Source organism: Harpegnathos saltator, unplaced genomic scaffold, assembly GCF_003227715.2.
Source record: "Harpegnathos saltator strain DR-91 unplaced genomic scaffold, Hsal_v8.6 scaffold708, whole genome shotgun sequence".
Lineage (NCBI taxonomy): Eukaryota > Metazoa > Arthropoda > Insecta > Hymenoptera > Formicidae > Harpegnathos > Harpegnathos saltator.
This window is the reverse complement of record NW_020230547.1, coordinates 692,350-711,871: the sequence shown is the minus strand read 5'-3', so window position 1 is coordinate 711,871 and position 19,522 is coordinate 692,350. Positions and strand designations below refer to the sequence as shown.

The 19,522-nt window shown below is 49.1% G+C and overlaps 1 protein-coding gene across 9 annotated transcripts in view; it reads right to left on the bottom strand.

Annotated features, from left to right (window-relative positions):
• Positions 1-19,522, bottom strand: part of by (focal adhesion protein tensin) — a 221,674-nt gene that overhangs the window by 136,198 nt on the left and 65,954 nt on the right. For all 9 annotated transcript variants that reach the window (XM_025305636.1, XM_025305634.1, XM_025305633.1 and 6 more), the window contains exons 2-3: positions 5,665-5,773; positions 5,028-5,065 (exon numbers count right to left, since the gene is read on the bottom strand). In XM_025305636.1, coding sequence (XP_025161421.1) covers positions 5,028-5,065; positions 5,665-5,773 — 147 coding nt within the window. The remainder of the gene's footprint in view (positions 1-5,027; positions 5,066-5,664; positions 5,774-19,522) is intronic.

Below are 19,522 nucleotides of genomic sequence, written 5' to 3'. Positions count from 1 at the left end.
ATCGTTGCAGTTTTGTACTCGCTCGCTTTTTCGCTTACTTCAGTCCTGCCTTAGTTAGTCCTTCGATAGTCTAGCCTATCCATGGACTGACGATAAATGAACTGAAGCTATATTATTCGGACATTTTTTCGAAATGCTTGGAATTTAGTATCCAGACTGAGGAAATTAAATCGCCTTCAGGCGACATTCATAGTAGGATCTTATATTTAATCGCCTTAAATTTATCTTCGGATACTTTGTAGTCAATGAAATGCAATTTTCAGGGAACTCGTCAAAGCGCGGCTTTTGAGATCTATGCTTATATCTTGAGACTTTTTTTTTTTAATCTGTGGCAGTAAAATCATGCCCTCAATGAATACACCAAATAAAATAAAATAAAGCGAAAAAAGGCTAATTAGAGGCCATGGAGAGGAAAAAAGTTTCCTGACGGATTCGCTATTAAAAGAGAAAGAACATCGAGAAAGGATGTAGGGGGGCGAACACGAATAAAATCAAACAAGAATATCGAAAGGAAATTCTTGATAAAATTTATAGCTCCAAATTTAAATACAAGACACTAAATCATAAAAAAAGTGTCTCCGAAGACAAAGGTCGTTAGCCTCTTCCTATGTTATATTGTTCGAGCTAAAACCGAGCTCGTTTGTGTCTCCGAATGGCACCCTGAGGGTTTTGAAGGTTCATGATAAAACTCCTTCTCTCTCTCTCTCTCTCTCTCTCTCTCTCTCTCTCTCTCTCTCTCTCTCTCTATCCCTCTCTCGCTCTTCCCGATCGTCATTCGAGAATGAAGCGACGGCAGAACGTGACGCTCGCGCGGCGCGTTTTGAAATTCGAAGCAGGTCCCTTCTCCAGCGGCAGCCGCGCGAAGCTCATCGCTTCGCGGTATTGTTATTGTCGTCGACCTTTTTCCTCCACCTCCGCGTTATGATGTAATTCGCCACACGCGCCGCGCCGCGCCAAGCCGAGCCAGCCTTCCGAACGGTGAACGACGTACGCATCCATTGCGCGCGCCTCGTCGCCTTGAGCTTAAGACACCTATAGGAGAGAGACCACACGCGTGTCCACGGCGTGTAAGTTCACGAGTGCGAGCTCTCCTCTCGCGCTCCTAACGAGCGCGCACACTTCGCGTCAGTGGCGTAGAAGAGCTCGGCCGTTGCCTCGTCGCGGCGCAGGCAGCATCGTGCCGGCCGCGGACGTGCGCATTGTCGTAATGAAGTTTCATTGAATCGTCGGGCACGATCGCGATGTTCGCAGCGAGTCGCGCGAGAGCGGGGCCCGTTTTCGGCTCTCTTGTCTGACACAGTCGATCACAGTCGTGTTAGCCGCGATGAATTCGGAGGAACTCGTCGAGCGCGCGCGCGCGCGCGCGAGTCGGCATTCGCGGCGTGTAAAACACAGCCGGGTCGTTGTTTATAACTCGTTGCAATAACTCGCGCTCGTCCGACCGCGTCCGTTCTTACGATCGTTCGCTCAAATGGTCTCATCTCTTTCTCTCTTTTTTTTTCCTCCGCTCATCTCATTGTGGCCGCCGCGCCGCGCCGGCCGCCTCGAATCTCCGCGGCGGATATGACGGCGGTATTTCTACGACGCCGCTCGCCGGCCAACGACGCGTTTTTCATCGGGAAGAGAGCAACGACGGTCGTCTCGTCGCTCATAAGCGTAATGAGTCCGCGTTACTAATGATCGTACGTTTGTACGTCGCGTCGAAGGGCCGGATGCCGGCGCGCGCGCGCGCGCGGTCTGGCTGATCAATCGACGATACTCGCGACGACCTTGGCAATTACCACGCAATCGCGCAGCGCGTTTACGGGCCCCGCGTCGGGCCCCATTTTTCCAGCCCGCGCGAAATGTCATTCGCGAGCGCGCTCGTTAATTTCGCGGCGGCTTTGAGCGCAGCGATCGCATGGCGACGTGAAAGGAACGGAGGAAACGTCGCGAGCGGCTCGCGTAGTAAGTATCCCCCCGATATCATCCCCGTGAACGGGCTCTGAAACGTCATCGTAAGCGCGCGCGCGCACCCCTCCGGCGGCTCAGCCGTCCGCATTGAAATCCTCTGAAGGATTCGTGGCGGGCCAATTTGTATTATCAACGAGTTTCGTCCCGCGGTCGATATTCATTAAAACCGAGCGGCGAAGAAGCCACAAGCCAGGCAACTCAGCAGCATTTCGAGTGCTTTTATCGTCACATTAGGGGACTTCCCTCCTGCGATCTTGATCTTCATTTGAATTATAAGGATCCCACTTAGCTGTCGCTCATTGTTTGTTAAGAAAATTGTTAGTAGAAAAAAATTTTGTAAATAGAACATAGTTTTCCGACATCGTGTACATTTAACCTTTAGAGGACCGGGATGGCTCTCCTATAGGAGCTACATATAAATCTGCATTCAGTATTTTCTTGAAGGTTATATCACAGTTATTTGTGCATTTATGTCGATGTTTATGCGCTCTGAAAATGTATTTGCATATGTGATTTTTACCTTACTTGTAAATAAACATTTATTAACAAGTACACATTTTAACTGCATAGTAATTTGCATCTCAGAACGTTTCTATTTATAACAGACCCACTTTCTCTCAGAATTATATAAAATCAGTTTGAAAAATTATAAAAAAGATGAAAAAATTAAAAAAATTTTTAAATAACAAAAAATATAAAAAAAGAACAAAGGAGCTACATAACTTTCTACATCCACGTCGTTAGCTCTGGGTTATGCTGAAGGAAAGTTTTATTACCGTATGAGATTACTTATAATAATACAGACTTATTTTAGGCAAATAATTGCCTTTCTTTGTAAAATTTCGATAATCTGATATCAAAATGATGATCAGCGATATAAAAAAACCCCCTAAAAATGCCAAGATCCAAGTTTTGAAAATTTTTTATTTTGGCCGTTCCGTCCCGGACCGGGATGGCTCCTATAGGAGCTATTAACAAACTCGAAAACTCTACGCGACATGATAGTTACATATATATATATATATATATAAATTTTCCGCGAAAAAATTGTAAATTTGAAAGGAAAAATGCCGATCCTCTAAAGGTTAAGAAGGAAACACACTACAGCACACACCATATATAAATAGCCTATTAGGTAACCTCCAAAAGGTTTCAGCCATTAATCGCTGTTTCGCGAATGATTAACTGCTCGGCGTACATAATCCTCGGGTTTTAATTACCGGGTTAAGTTAGGTCAAGTTTCGCAACACTGAAGTATCCACACAGCTTAGCCTAACCCAATCTAACCATCTATATGGTGTCAGAAATGTACGTTCTATTTATAAAATTTCTCTCTCGTTGATAACTTTTTAACAAACAATGAGCGACGGTTGAGACCTCCTGAAGTTTTACCCAGGAAAGTGGCCCTTGTAACATAAGTCAAAGTCAAGGTCACAGGAAGTGGATCCTCAAGGTACCGCATATCGCGCGTAACACAACGCGGCCGCGACGTCGCGCGCCCCCGTTTAGCTTTCAGGCATTTCTCGCAGCTCGCGGGAGAAAGCCCGCTCGGAAGTTGCGCCGTCGGACGACATCCGTGCGCGCGAGCGGATCCGGGGATTACACTCCCTGGATGTTAGTCGGCGGTTACTCCGAGATAACGACGGGAGTTAATCCTCCCTTTCCGGCGAAGCGCGACGTAACAATGCGGAACGACCGCGCCCGGCCGGCGCTTTTACCGGAGGAAGTCGTGGCACTCACCGCGGCCTCTCCCGACCGCGCTTCCTCTCTCCTCCGAGGAGTCGGCTGCTCCTCGTGTCTGACGCGCATCCATCCTCCTCCGCGACGTCGACGGCGTCTCCTCAACTCGGGCGGAGGCGCGTGCTGGAGACTCGTGTGCGAGTGCGTTCGGCACTCCACACGCGCGACGACGACGAGTGACACGGGAGTACCCTCGGAGATGCGAGACGCAGGTGAGGCGAGGAGGTCTCCTCTCGCCCGCCCTGCCCGCCCTGCCCGGTGACTGAACCCGCGCGCGGTGCTCATGTAAGGAGTACGCACGCACGCACGCACGCACGCATTCTCGTGTATGTACAACCCGATCCGCCGGAACACGTCAGACCGAAGAACCGTTCGGAGAAGCGAGGATCTCTCGTCGGCCGAGATATCGACGCACTTTTCGGATTCAAGAGAGGCATGAGTGCGCTCGGGCTCGTGCATGGGTGGAGAGAGAATCGTGGAAGCCGCTCATTAATCTGTGTTATTTTGTGTCGCTATCGCGCCATCGACCCGTAGGCCGTGAGAAGGACGATCATTACCGCGAGAGAGCTGGACGACGTTCACTAGAGAGAGAGAGAGAGAGAGGGGCGGGAGGAGGGAAAGATTACGCGACGTTAACAGAGATATTAAAATTCCCGATGCCACGGGCGGCTTGTTATCGCAAACGACGTATCTCGAGCGAGTTTCGTGTGATCTTTGGATATCGAGCTCAACTTGAGCGTTCAACCCTCAAGTCATGCGCGTACTCCCCCGTCCAGCCAATTAAGATAAACGGGGAAAGAGCGAGGCATTTTCTTCTAACGCAATTTTTGCAACGTAATTTTTTCTCTTAAGCACAATGTACGAAGAAATCTTGCCGGTGCGCAAGCGCCGCATCGAGATTTACAGAGGAGTGTCTCCTGTCCACGCGTGAAAAAAATATCATAATAACCGATGCACATAATCGCTATCAGCTGGAGCCGCGGCTTAGCGTATCTCGAAGGTGTTGTTTAAGTACCAGGAAGTACGTAGAAGCGAGAGAGAGAGAGAGAGAGAGAGAGAGAGAGGGAGATAGCGACAGAGTGGAAGAGGAGGGGGGTCTCTCCACATACGTGGAAGTGTGCTCTCCGCTCCAGACTGTCATAAACCTTCCGAGAAGGAGCACCTTGGTCACGAATGTCGTACTTAGGAGAAGTGACATGCTCGCGACAACCTAATCGCCGCGTTTGCGTTTGCGGAACGTTCGCGCGAAGCTGTCACGTGGAGAAATCAAATGCAGCTGGTTTGCCCGCTTCTCCTCTCTCCCTGATAAAAAGAGTACTAATAAGCTCACGTACCTTGTCCTCGCACGTCTTGTGGCAGATGTATTTGCAAACTGAAACAAAAGAGAAACCGATTGTACACAACCGTGCTCCTCCCTCACTCCGATGAGTGTATTTCGCGCAGATTTGCAAAGCGGACGGATTTGAACGGTCGGGCAAAGAGTTCGAAGAGGAACGCTCGGTTCGGCCCGTCACCGCGCGTTCCGTTGCGATCCGTTATCGCGAGCATTACGATCAGCTCTTTGTGTCACGGCGATGTACAATCGCGCTAATTGGCCTCCGAGCGCGGGCCCGATCTGACTTTCACGCTTTCGCGTTCGCGGTCACGTTGTGTCCGGTCGGTCCGCGCGTCTCAGCGTTAATCTCGAGCGATTGTCTCGTGTAATCTCGGACGCGGCAATGAGACTCAATGGCAGTGATGAAGTTAATAATAATAATAATAATAATAATAATAATAATAGCAACAACAACAACGGGGCGGATGGAAAAATGTCGGACGAAACGCTCCGAGCCCCGCAGCGGATGAGGGTTCTAACTGGCATTTTCCCGCCAAGTAGGAGCTTCCGTATCAGCTATTGATTTCAGAGCACTACCGACCCCGTCGCTGCTACACCAGCTGTTACTGCCTTAGGGAATGATGTTATCGACTCACCTCTGCAGCAGGAGGCTTGCTTGATGACCGCCTGATGGCACAGATGACATGGTCTGGGCTTGCGCAGTTGCTTGGTGCGGAACACGTGACACTGTGGTTCAAAGTCGCTCTGGAACAGAACAATGCACAGACGCGTTATGGGGATTATCGTTTTTTCGGCCATACAGGAAGGAAGCGTCGTCGGTTCGCCGCCATCTCGGCGCTTTTTTGCGGCTCGTGTTTTCTCGTCGATCAATCAGCCGCGGGAATCTCTCGAGCGATTAACCTCGTTAAAACGCTGCATTATAAAAGAACGGTCTGTTCCGTCCGGTGGTACGTGAATATATCCAGTGAAACGAGGCCGATGGATGGAACGACAACGAGATGACGCAACATGTGCCCCGCCGATGGATATTATAACACGACGAGGTACATATTATTCACTACATGAACATGTAACAAACATTATAAGACAACTGATCGGAAAGACCGAGAATGATGGTGTCTGCCTCATCGTTGAATGTATAGTGTATATATCGTTGAATATTGTATCAAGCGACCACGTGTTCGAGTATTTTGTATTAGTGTACTTAAATACTATGTGACATTTAATTACTGTGACATTTATTGAGCGAATATAAACTGAGATCCAGAAATATGAAAATATCCTGAAAGTATTTCAGAGCATCATGAACGTATTCGGGATAATCTTGGAATATTTTCAGGATATTCAGTTGCGTTATTGTAAGTATTTTTGTTGACATGAGAACTTTGTGTATTGTCCCGAATGCTTTCTTTCCTTATGTTTATAATTTAAACGGGAAAGACAGAAAGCACAACACATTTCGGAATCAGCAAATTCGAAAGGTTTCATTTCTATTGTTTCTCCTAGAAGCAAGTCACAGCACAATCTTCTTTTAGAAAGTTGCTGTGCTCTCTAGATTCTTATGCTATTTGAGACTAGCGGATATGCAATGGTCGTTTATATCGGAGATTTATATTTTCCTACACTACTTAACGTGACGTGAGTACATCACACAATTTGAATTTTAAATAAGTTCTTTGTATTTTCTATTATAAAGAAATTAAAAGAGAGCTCTTAAAAGACGTTAATTCAAATATGCAAAAACTACTTGTCGGACGCAATTTTGCTAAAGGAAAAAGTTGTATGTTTTAGCATAAAGTATCATGCCCTCCGTACTCCGAATGCGGGAATTTCGGATCACCCAAACATAATTCAAAAAGATTCAAAAATTTTTTATTGCTAAAAATGAAATTTAACTATTAATATATACAATTTGCCACTTTCAATTTAAAATCGAGCCACGTGCTTTATTTCCTTATATTCACAGCTCAAACAGGACAGACACGGAATATCTATATATCCATCCTGGATGTCCTTAAGATTTCGAAAGAATATCTTCGTGCTATTGTTCGCGGGCGAACATATGTATTTGTAAAAAAAAGAGCAAATAATATGTAATACTAAAATTATGATAATGTGTTATTATTGTTTTAATGATGATTAAATTATAACTTAATTATCAAATTTAATTATTAAATTTAATAATTAAATTATTTTTTTATTAATATGTGAAGGATTCTAAGGAAAAGGAGGATAAGTGGAAGGAGGAAGTGGAAGTCAGAAGAAACAAAAACGATGGCGAGAGAAAGAAAGGGGAAAAAACGGACGAAAGAAAGAAAGAATGGAATAGAAAGTGGGGAAGAGAATGTGTGAGAGAGAGAGAGAGAGAGAGAGGGAGGGGAGGGGCAAGGAAAGAGAAAGGGATCTTAATCCGAAAAAAACTTAATAATAATTAAATACACGTTTGACGCAGTGGTGATATATTTTGATTTGCATAATTATATCACACTATACTTTCCTGTTATACGCTCTAAAGGATATTAGACATACAAAACTCGCTAGGCGATCAGCATATCAAGCATATCAAGGAACGATCGTACAATTTAAATAAAAGCTTCTGAATCATAGTCTGAACCGTTGAAACAGGAATGTCATTACTAACGTAACGAAGTTATCGCTGGATGAAACATCAGAATGCAGCGCTCGTTCGCAATATTGCCGGTTCGCAATGAGCTCATAGATTAAGAAACCGAGGATCAGCTCCTCTTAATCATTACTCCCATGTTCCTCTCTACCTCCTCTTCCTCTCTCTCTCTTTCTCTCTCTCTCTCTCTCTCTCTCTCTCTCTCTCTCTCTCTCTCTCTCGGCCGTGTGCGCAGGCATCGCGGCAATTATAATTATTCTCATGTGTGGCTTTTCCGCGACCGCAGTGGAAGAGAAGGCTCCGCCGAGCGGAGCATCTTAGAAATTGAGAAACAGAACAGCCATTCATTAGGATCGCGTTTATGCCCGGATACGCTGCCGGCGGAACGTTTGCCTTTTCTATGACTTGGATACGACAGTCAACCTGTTAACAGTACTTAAGCCGGTGCGCAGCGCTGTCGGGAGAGGCAGTTCGCAAAGTTATGCGCAAATAAGCGCCCAGGGCGCTCCGTATCCTCCGCGAAGCGCGGTCTCCGATTACGAACACGCGATGCTCGGCTCTTCATCGAGAAAGGTGGTTATCCCCGTCTCTTCACCCACGTCGATCGAATCCCCGGAGAGGAAAACGTAGATTTGAATACGGGTTGCTGCGGCTGCCACGGCCTCGGCAAATCGCGCTCGGTGAAGCGCGAGCGCGAGCAATGTTGCTTTGGCCGCGGGCCGGTCCACATATTTCAACTGAATCAAATGGAGCCGATAAATGCTGTTTGCCGCGGGAATGAATTCCCGAACGTTGCCGCGCCGCGCCGCGCCGCGCCGCGCTGCGGCCGCCCGAAAAGTCTGTCGAATGAGATCGCACGTCGTCGATCAACAGTTGCAAAACATTGTCGAGCGATGTGCTCCGGCGAACATTTTGAAAACACACACCGCCGTGTGGAAATATTTCGCGGCTATGACATTTTTACGTCCGCCATCCTTCGAAGGTGTAATTACGATCGCATACTCCCGAAGCGAGAGGGCAAAGAAGAATGCGAAAAGTAAGAGATAATTCAAGTTATATGCCATAATATATGAGCACCGCTTCGTTATAGCCCGCGAATGCGCGTGCACGCATGCACGCACGCACGTACGCACGCACGCGTAGACAGGCACATTTTTCCTCCCGCGAATGTTAAGCGGGCTTAATCATCGGATGTGTGAGTGCGCGGCTATAACGTTTTCCAGCGAGCCACGTAATTGAGATGCGAGAAAAAACGCGTGCCGCCGCTGCTCGGAAGAGAGAGAGAGAGAGAGAGAGAGAGAGAGAGAGGGAGAGATCCGCGGCTAAAATTCACACGACATCTCGTGCGCCACGGCGATGCATTAATTTTATTGCATACTGCGCATTATCAGCATCGGCCGGCGACGAACGTGCCGACGTGGATTGCAAAATATCGGGCCATTATTGCGGCGCAATATTTCGTAATTATCAGTTTTATCGGCGCCGCAGGGCACGAGCAATGAATTATTATAATGTTATATGGACCCAGCGCGCGCGGACTCGGAAGAACGGCCCTCCTTGTTGGATATTGGACACGTCGCGGCACTTTCCTCACTCGCTCATCGTAAATGCCGCCACGTGCTTATCCTTTTTATCGAACGATAAAACACGCCGTTCGTCTATTGTGCCGCTTTTTCGTCGGGTCTTCATGGGACTTTGATCTATGGACAGCGCGTTTGCCGAAGTTGTTAGTCCCCGGGCTGGTTTATCGTCGCGTAATGACACGCTGATGTATATTGTCTCTCACGCAGCTCTGTGAAGCTAGCACCCCAAATTCGAATTTTTACAAACCGATTCCCTTGGGTGGACAAACGAACATAATGCATGGACAAACGAAAGCAGCGGGTGGACAAACGATTCCAACCCTCAATGTACAGAAAACTGGACACATGTACATAGAACGGTTATTGTCAAGGTTTTTAATTTCTTTTTGTTAATTACTCGATTCCCTTGGGTGGACAAACGGAAATAATGCATGGACAAACGAAAACAACGGGTGGACAAACGATTACAGTGCTTAATTTTCAGAAAAGCGTTCTTGTAAGCAAATTGCTTTTTCTTATTTTCTTTATTTAACTATATTTTACAAGGTGGGCAAATGGAGATTTTAGTTGGATTAATATGGGCAAATCGTGGACGAACGAATCCCTGCTAATTTTTATATATATTCGTATCTGGGGCGCCTCCTCTTCCGCATACTTTCAATTTTTTAATTTGCTTATAACTTTCTTTTTAAAGGGGAACAAACAAAAATTTTGGTTGGACAAACGTGGGCAAATCGTGGACAATCCTGCGGTGTTTCGAAATTGAAGAAATCTTTTCATGGGGGTGCTGATATCGAAATTTCTTTTGCTCATAACTTTTTTTTGAAAGATGGACGAAGGAAAATTTTTGTTGGACAAACGTGGACAAATCGTGGACAATCCAGTGGTGCTTTGAAATTGAAGAAATATTTTCATGGGGGTGCTGGTGTCAAAATTTTTATTTGCTCATAACTTTTTTTTGAGAGGTGGACAAATAAAAATTTGTGTTGGACAAATGTGGACAAATCGTGGACAAACGAATGCTACTTGTGGTTTGTGAAAATTCGAATTTGGGGGTGCCAGCTTCACAGAGCTCTCTCACGCGCCTCGCCGTCATAAAGGCTGATTTGTACGGCGCGATTGGATCTCACCCAGACTTGCCAACTCAGTTTGTTCGCCCGCCCAGAGATCGGCGCGATGGAGTTTCTCTCAAAAATCGGGGAGAGACGTATGTTGATAGTAACAATAATATATTGCAGCAAAAATTATAAATTGCTTTCGTTTATTATTATTATTATTATTATTATTATTATTATTATTATCATCATCATCATCATTTTCTGACGGAATCGAAATTTCTGCAGTTGTTCCTTTATTTAAAAAATAATGCGCTTCGTTCTGAATTCATGATATATTTGTGAAGACAATGGAAAGCTCCGGGCGAAAAGCGAAGTGGCGACACCCCTGAACTCACATCGCTCTCAATGTGCGAAGCTCCTCGGGCTGAGTTGTTCGGCGGTCTTCTCGAATTTACAACCACCGAATATCGTCGCGTAAATTTCTTTCTCACTCTCGTTGCTTCCTTTCGCATCATTTGTCGCGGCCCACTTGAATAAAAACAAACGCAAGTGAGAGAGAGAGGGAGAGAGAGAGAGAGAGAGAGAGAGAGAGAGAGAGAGAGAGAGAGAGAGAGAGATAGAAAAAGAGAGAGGCACTTGCCGCTCGTCGCGCTTGTCGGGGTTTTATCATCGGCCCGAGGAGATCCCACGCCCTTTGGAGGAATCCCGCACAATCGAACAAAAAGTCGCCACGGCGCCTTTCATTCGTCGAATTTTAACGAGTCCTTAAGCGCGCGGAAGCGCGTCATTTCCGCGAATATTCCGTACTCGAGAAGCAGTAATGAGCGTCGCATTAATTATCGCTCGGGGATATATCGTGACTATTGCTCGAGAGGCGCATTCCGCGCTTTTCAGGGACCGTCGGAATTCGAATGGAGCGTGCGAGCCGAGATAAAACGGCTGTTTAATGCCAGCGCGGTCGATGCCGGTATACGATCTCAGCAGCGGTAATTCAGCGACATCACATCTAATTCGCCGGCTAATTACCAGATCCGCTCGTACGGCACACTTCGCGACAGCGCGCGTCGTGAAAACAGCACGGGAGAAAATGATAACCGCCGCGCGGACGTGACACACAATGAGCGCTACGATCGAATTTTATTCACCGTGCGACGCACGATTGTGCATAAAGCTCGCTGACTAATTGCCGGATTCATTAGTACGCCGAGACCTTTGACACCGCTGGAATCAGGCACCGCCATTCATCACGCAGGGCTAATTGATCTTTAATCTCCGCGGGAATGGGCGAGATCGTGCGGACTGCCTTCGCGACTGCCTTACCCGTCTCATTCTTTCATTTTTAAAGGTTCTTTCCAGGCTTCGCGCCCCCTACGCGCCCCTTCGCGACCTCTTCGAAGTTACTCACAGCGCTTAACTCCTCTCAAGCTACGGCGAGAGTGAATCTTTCGACCCTTAGACTGGGGCGAGGACGCAATACTGTGTTTGAACGTTTCTGGTAGTTCGATGTTTCCAAAGTTGCGTATTCAAAAGTCTTTGGGGTCGCCCTATTCAAGGTGAGCATTAAAATTCGAAATTCAAAATGGCTGTGGTATGGCCGACCTAAAATCGTAGGAAATGCACAGAAACTTTGAAATGTTGTACTTTGGGATTCGTAAGGTCGTTTTTGTCAATAATGAATTTTAAAGATAAAAATTTGAATATTAAAAATAAAAGGCTGTACTACAAAACTTGTCACTTTTTATAAATTATACTTATTCGTAATTTTATTACAGAGTAACAAAGTAAATGTCCAGTTTCGTCTTGATGAAACAACATTATAATGTTTGCCACGCCATACCGACCCGCCAATTTGAATTTGAATAATTTGGATTTCGCATTTCTAGGCAATAACTTAAAAAATTACTGGGCACAAAATTTTAGCGACATTGCTTTGGAACTTTGGAAAACTCATTTTTTCGTCACTTGAGGCATTTTTGCGAAACTCAGCTTGCCAATCGAGGGGTTAATCTCAATGTCGACACTCGTTTCTTCTCGTATGGTGACGAATGGCTCTACCTGACTTTCTTGTTGGAAGCAGAATTTTATCGAGAGAAGGAACCTCCGAGATGTTCGGCTTTCTCAATACCTGAGATTTTCCGACTAGCTCAGTCGAGCGTTTGTGTTTTTGCGATCGTCTTGAAGCAATCCATTTGACCTCTAGGCCGTACGAAGAGCTTCGCGCAGCTAGGCGAATCAGCGACTTGGACCATCGACTCGGTACTTTTTCGTCGCAGACGCAGCGGCGACATTCATTCGATGAGCAGGCTGATTTAGGATGTTATCGCGGATAATCGCGTCGCGGCTGGATAACGACTGTATCTCATGATAGATTCAATGGACCGTGCGAAGTATCATGTAACGCGTAATTTCAGTGCGCGCGTTCTCACAATGGACGCGATACGTGGCAGCGTTGCGCGACCCATCGCAATTTGCGATAAATGCGCATGACGCGCCGTCCAGTTTTAATGAATTCGAAACGAGCCGGATGGCCCTGCGCGCCTGGGAGCACCTGTTGTTTCAATAAATTTCTCTTACAATCGGATAGACCGCGCGCGCAGTGTGCAGTTGGTTCTATTACAATCGGGCAATAAATTACGCGGGCGATAACGCGGCTTTCTAAATGAGCGCACCGGGCCTGCAGGAGCTTGCGCAAAAGCGCGAGTTCAAAGCTCGGACGAGCGATTCAAGTGGCGTCAAGTGCGCTTTTTTCCGTCGTGGTGCTGCGTGGGCAGCGAACGGCCCGAGATTATCCGAAAGAAGATGAAGAAGAAGAAGAGGAGAGGAGAGGAGAGGAGAGAAGGAGGAAGGAGCGACGGGAAGCGAATCAGAGCTCGAACAGAGCCGGCTTTGTCGGGTCGCGGGTTTACGCATGCGACTCGGAACACTTCGACTTGCATTAACCGTGAAGATACAAAGACGCGAACTCGCGGCCTCCCCCTCCGCCTCCTTTCCCTTCGACATTCAGCCCCGCGATTTTATCTGCGCTAGCGGCTGTGCGGAAAATATCGCGGTGGCGCGAACTGTTTCCACAGCGCGAAATATCCACCTTCGGGGATGTTCGTCGATATTTTCCCGCGTAGGGGAGATGCAACGTTAGGAGAAGAAAGTCCTTTGGATTTCGCCACACCGCGTCGCGTGGAAATGGAGCTCCGAAAGTGACACGACACGCGCAGATTTCGGAGAAATAGCAAGCTGAGCAACAAATTATTAGAGGCATCTTCATGAAACATAAGGCCCCGATAAGGCTGAAAGTAGGATGCTGTATCAAGGGATGCCTCATTGTTATCACATCAGGTCCTGGGATGGATCTTTAGGTCTTTTACGAAATAAGGTTTTGATAAGGAAAACTGATGAGATCCTTAGAAGAACTGTTTAGAGGTGCCTTAGATTTAATAAATAAGGTTTTGATAGGGAACGCCGAGAAGGGCCTTGGAAGGATTTTTTAGGAAGGATACTTTAGATATACAAAATCAAGTTTTGTTATAGAAAATTAATAAGATCTGAAGCGCGTAATAAAATTGTTATAGTTTAGTATTGTCTTGGTAGATATGCTCTATCTGGTTCTTTTAATGAAAACGGTAGCAGGATTTTTATGTGCAAAGAATGCTAAATTTTGATTGTAAAGTGTGCTATATTTTTAAAATAAAAAATTCTTGTATACTAACAAGGTTATAAAGAAACAAAGAAATTACAGTCTAAATTTCTTGGAACAAAAAGAACGAATATTTTTACTCAAGCAGCAAGTTAATAAAAATATTTCCTCATAAGGCTCTCATAAAATTGCTCTATGAGGCCCCCTTAAACCATTTGTTACACATCTCAGGTAGGGCCCTGGTCTTTTTATCCCTACTAGGGCCCGACGAATGTCAGGGAAAAATAATCAGGCCCTTACCAGAGCCCTATTTTAATTTTTCTACTCGGGAATTGTTCCCCGAGATGAAACGAAACCAGAGTCTGATGTAGGGCTTCTGATGGCGTCTCTTTTCGTTTGCTTTTCAGCGGGAAAAAGAAGATCGAAAGTGTCCCTACGCCGCCGACGTGAAGTGATACCGCAAGGGGAAAATCTGTCGGTCGAGGTCGAGAGGCAGAGAGACATCATCGTGCCGCGCGCGCGCGGACGGCATAATAGCAGACGCGGCACAAACGCCAGGCGCGCGCTATTATTCAGCCGCGACGACAATCCACATCGGTCTAAGCGATCGCCATCTGATCATACTTGCTCGCCGTCGCGACTGATCGCGCTGACAAACGATTCGCCAAGGTGGCCGGCTCGGTCGGAGGAAGCGGCAGCTAGGAGAAGGGACGGAGGAACGAAAAGAAGAAAGAAAGAAAGAAAGAAACGGACGAGCTATCGGACGGGCCCAGAAACGAGGCTAACGCTCGCCAACAAGACAAGATCTCCGTTCGCATGGCGGCTCGTGCACAGCAAGCGCCTTGTCTCGCCTTGTCAGCCACGTAAACGTGTAGCCGTCTCTCGTGCCCCCCCCCCCGAGATGCGCTTCCTCGAAAGCATCTCCGCGATCGCGTTACTCCGCCACGGGAGCGGCTCGTGCGACGGAGAACAACGTCGCGGGGGTGAGGTGAGATGCTGAAGGCATCGCGAGCGCCTGCTTCGACCAAACATTTAGCCGACCTCTGTCTCAAGCCTGAAATATTTGGCGACCTCGCGCGCGCGCGCGCGCGAGATACGATCTCTAACCGCGAGAACGGCCGGCCGACACTGCGACAAATCGCCGGCGAATGAAGATCGCCCGCTGAAAATTACAAAACGCCATTTCGTGTAATCGCCGCGCGCACGCGCAGGCGAGTAACTCTCGAGCTGAATATTCGCGGCGAGGTCGAGCTGCTGCGAGCGCTCGGCGCGGCTTAACAAATTGCGGGAGCGTGCGCAGAAAAGAATTCGAGATCCGTGCTAGCGGAGCGTGGCGGTTTTATATCTGATGGCGCGCTCGTGTCCTGTGAAGCTTCACGAGGTGTGGCGCCGTGCAACGGCGCGCGATGATATGACACTCGCGGATGTTGCTTCGCATGTCCCGCCCCGCGAGCTCAGGTCGTTATTAATTCGTCAATAATTCGCGTCTTGCTAACGCTCGGCAGATGGAGCGTCGTCGTCGTCGTCGTCGTCGCCGTCGAAGTCGCTCAACCTCTTGGCAAGATGAATCTCGCGACGAGAGAGAGAGAGAGAGAGAGAGAGAGTTTCCTAAAGTCGAGCAATGTCGTTGAAACTTTGCGGGCCATTGTCTACGAGCACGAAATGAAGAGTTTTCGAATGCACATCGCTAGACTCAACATGGCGATTAAAATCGTAATCGGAACAAAGCTGGGGACATCTGTCGTGAGGAAAGTTAAGTAACGAAAGTACGCAGAATTCTTATCTAAAGTGTGTAAAGTGTACAAAGCACCGAAACGACGAATGAATATAATTTGTAATGATAGGTTGTACAATATGCTCGAGGACTCGCCATTTTGAATTTTTTTTTTTTACGTAATATTCATCACCGGAAAGGGCGACCTCTGGGAAAGTACGTTTCAAAGTTTTTACAGGACTTTTACATTTTTTGTTTTTCAATTTTACGTCGGCCATGTTGAATTTTGAGTTTTAAAGTTCGCCACTGAATGGAGCGAGCCCACAAATCTTGAACATTCAACTCTGGCACTTCTCTCTTTAACTGTAGAAACTGTGAGTTTACCAGAAATATGAAAACAGTATTGCGTTTCCGTCAGCCAAGGGATTAAGGAGACGTCGACTAGACTTTTCGCAGCGCGGCGTGGCGGATGAGTAAAGACTTGTTGAATGCAACGTGTTTCAGCTTGATCGATCGCGACAGTTACTTAAGACCGCATGCATTATGCTGTTTCTGCGACATTATCATACAATATATGAACGGGAATGCTGATGCGCGATCCTTTTACCTTTACGTCATTTTCGTCGCGAGTGACGTTCGATTTCGATAATGCATTGCCGACGGTAACGCGTCGCCTTCGCGCGATCATTCACAAAGTCGTCGTACGGCCATTGGCATTCCAAACGAGGTGTTGCTCGCGTAACGCAAAAAGAACAATGGAAGAGAAGAAGAGGAAGAGGAAGAGAGAGAGAGAGAGAGAGAGGCTCGGCAAGAAAGGTTCAGTGACAGCGTAACAATGGGTGCGGAGTGAGCGGAGAAGCGACGGAAGAATAAATAAATAAACATATGGGAGCGGGGCAAAGAAAACGACGATATATTCTTCGATCGTCTCATCGAACATCCCTTCTCACCGTTTCGCAGCGTCGGAAGGAGGCGAAGTTGCACTCGAAAAGAAATCCAAATCTCAAGATGCTCGACGACTTCGTCATCCTCGACGCTCATCTCGCGAGACACTTGATGTTCCATGAAAGCGCAGACCTCCCCCCTCCGCCGCGCCGCGCGAAAGAAAAGACGCCAACGAGGGTTGTCGCCAAGGGAGGACTCCCCCTCCCCCCTGTATTTTTCCCTCTCGCGCGGAGCCGTACTTACGCCACTGGCCGCATAATTTCGCCACCTCGATGGCTTCGTCGAACCGCCATATCGCGATTTCATCGTGCGGTCGAATCGCCCGCACCGACGACACCGGAGCGGAGCCCGGGCGCGACGTGGACGCGCGAGCGGGAACGAGCACGAAGGTCGTGGAACGGAGATTAAGAAAGGAGTGGGCACGGCCGCGTGATTGGTAATCCCTTCGGCCGGTAAATCCGCCATGGAAATGGAACGGAGAACGCGCGCGCGCGAGCGCGCTCAAGGAACGATATCCTTTCTTTATTCGTCGGCCGTGGGCTTCGCGCGCGCGCGCGCGCGCGGCTCGCCGTCAATAAATTTCCATTTAGGACCCGACCCACACCTCCCGTCGCTCACCTCTCCGGCCCGGGTATCGAGTTTCGCCCGCGAATTTCGCGACGCGGCTCCGCCTGACGAGCCGGCCGGAGTTTGTGCGCGCCGACGAATTCCTCGCGCGATGGCCGACGTCCCTCCCGCGCGCACGCGTTATCGAGTTGTCTCGGTTGTGGAAACGATGATGGAAATGCCAGCGCGTCCCAAAATTTAAAAAAAATTTTATAACAAAGCAGTATCGCTCCGCTCTTCTTTCCGTCATTGACAGCTGAGGGGTTAAAATCAGCTCAGACAGAGTCGCATCGAGCGTTTCTTCCGGTCCGCCGTCAAGTTCGCCAATCGCTCATCAATTCCGATCCGTGATCGCGGCATTAATCTCGTTAGAGCGCGCTGCCGACGCGGAGATTTCAGAAACAATCGGCCGGCGATCTCTCGCCCCTTCGCCCTCCCGGGGGAGGGGAAATTAGTCTGAGAAAGTCACGGAAAATTGGACTTTGATCGAGCCGCTGCGGGTATTCGCAGCTTCAAACGAGTTTTCGCTCTCCGGCACAGAGAGAGAGAGAGAGAGAGAGGTGGGGAGGAGCATCTTATTACAACGTATTCCCCCGGGATTCCCCGCGCGGGGGGAGTCCGGAGATGCAATCCGCGTGTCACACGCGGCGAAACCGAGACGCCGGCCATCGACAATGAACCCGGCGGAGAGATCTCGCGCGCGGTCGCTCGTGCACGTGGTGGACGCACGCGGCTATCCCCGCGGTGCATCCAGATCGCGCGCTGATAACGCGCCGTTGCTGTACCTGACACGCCGAGCGGGAGGCGGGGGAGATTGTGTTTTGCACGTGCGCGCCGCGGACGTCGTGGCGCGACTCGGCGCGGCGGCGGTAAAATGCGCCATGACGAACGGCCGCGGTACTATCTCGCGGCTTTCCAACCGGTTCCTCCGCGCAGAAAATTTCGCGGGGTGGCCGGGGCGCGGGAGGGGGGAGGGGGGACGGTGGTGGTGCTCCGCGCGCGATGCCCGCTGAATCGAGGCGCGCTACGTGTGCGCGCCTGCCGATGATCGCGCTCGGGCTACCGCCGGGTCGCCCTCCCCCTTCCCCCCTCCTCCCCCTCCGCCCCTTCCCCCTCGCCCGCCGCTGCGCGCGCGAGAGTGCCGCGGGAGGATAGATTACATTACATCCACGAGGACGAGGAATGCTGCTCTGGCTTTCCTTTTGCTTCCCCCTCGACCGAAGCTGCGCCCCTTTCTCCCCCTCCCCCAGGCTGTGACGCCGGAGATAGCCAAGTATCCCCGTGTAAATCTCCGCTACGTGGAACACCTCTCGGCGCCGCGCACACCGGTGCCCCTCGCGAGGGATACGCGGAGTGCGCTCTCGGACTTTCATCCGTCGAGTCGAGCCCGCGTCATCCTGGAGATTTTCGTCCGAAACTGAACGGCGATCCTGATGCGTGCAGCGTTCCTCATTACCGCGGGAACGGGGTCTTCCTAATCGACTGTGACGTATTCGCGATGGACGAGGCGTTCGCTCTCTCTCTCTCTCTCTCTCTCTCTCTCTTCTCTCTCTTCAAATTTTAAACGTCTGCTCTTGCGTTTTCGCGGTCTCCTCCGATCGCGTTTGAATCTTTGGCCGATTTTCGGATTTCCCAGCGCGATTCGACACGCCGTGTTAACATCGTCAACACCGCGCGAGATCCAGTTCCCACGTTACCCACGCGGCGCGATAAGAGGACGCGCGGCCGGCTGGACCGACCGGAGGACCGGCTGGGGGGGAGCGGGGGGGGACCGATAAAGACATTTATCTCCCGGTTTCTCTAATCTGCACAATGAGAAATCGCTTACGCTCGTCCGGAGATACTAATATACGTACAAGGTGGCCCGTGAGACGTATGGCGCAAGCTGCTATTAAAGCTGATTAATACGACGTTGAGATAACGAAGTCGGCCTATTACGTTATCGTTCGAACGTACGGGTCCCCGATAAATCCGCCTGCCCGCCCCCGCGTCCCGCCGATTTCGGATAAGGATCGGCTCGTAGCGGCCGAGACAATGCGCGCAAATCTTCGGAGATTAGCCGGCTCACGGCGCCTTGCGACGCCAATCGATCGCTCAACGTCGCTCAAACCCGCCGAGATAAGTGTTAAACTCCCCTTCCCCTCCCCTCCCTCTCCCCCCCCGCCGCCGGAGGAAGGAGCGCCCGCGTGGTACACTTGCGCGCTCGCACCGTCATTTGTCACGTACGGTCGCGCGCGGTTTTTGCGGCCCTACGAGCCTCGTGAGTTACGAAACCATTCGAGGAATCCCGCCGCCATTTTTTTTTTCTCGAAGCTGCCCCGGCACATGCTCCG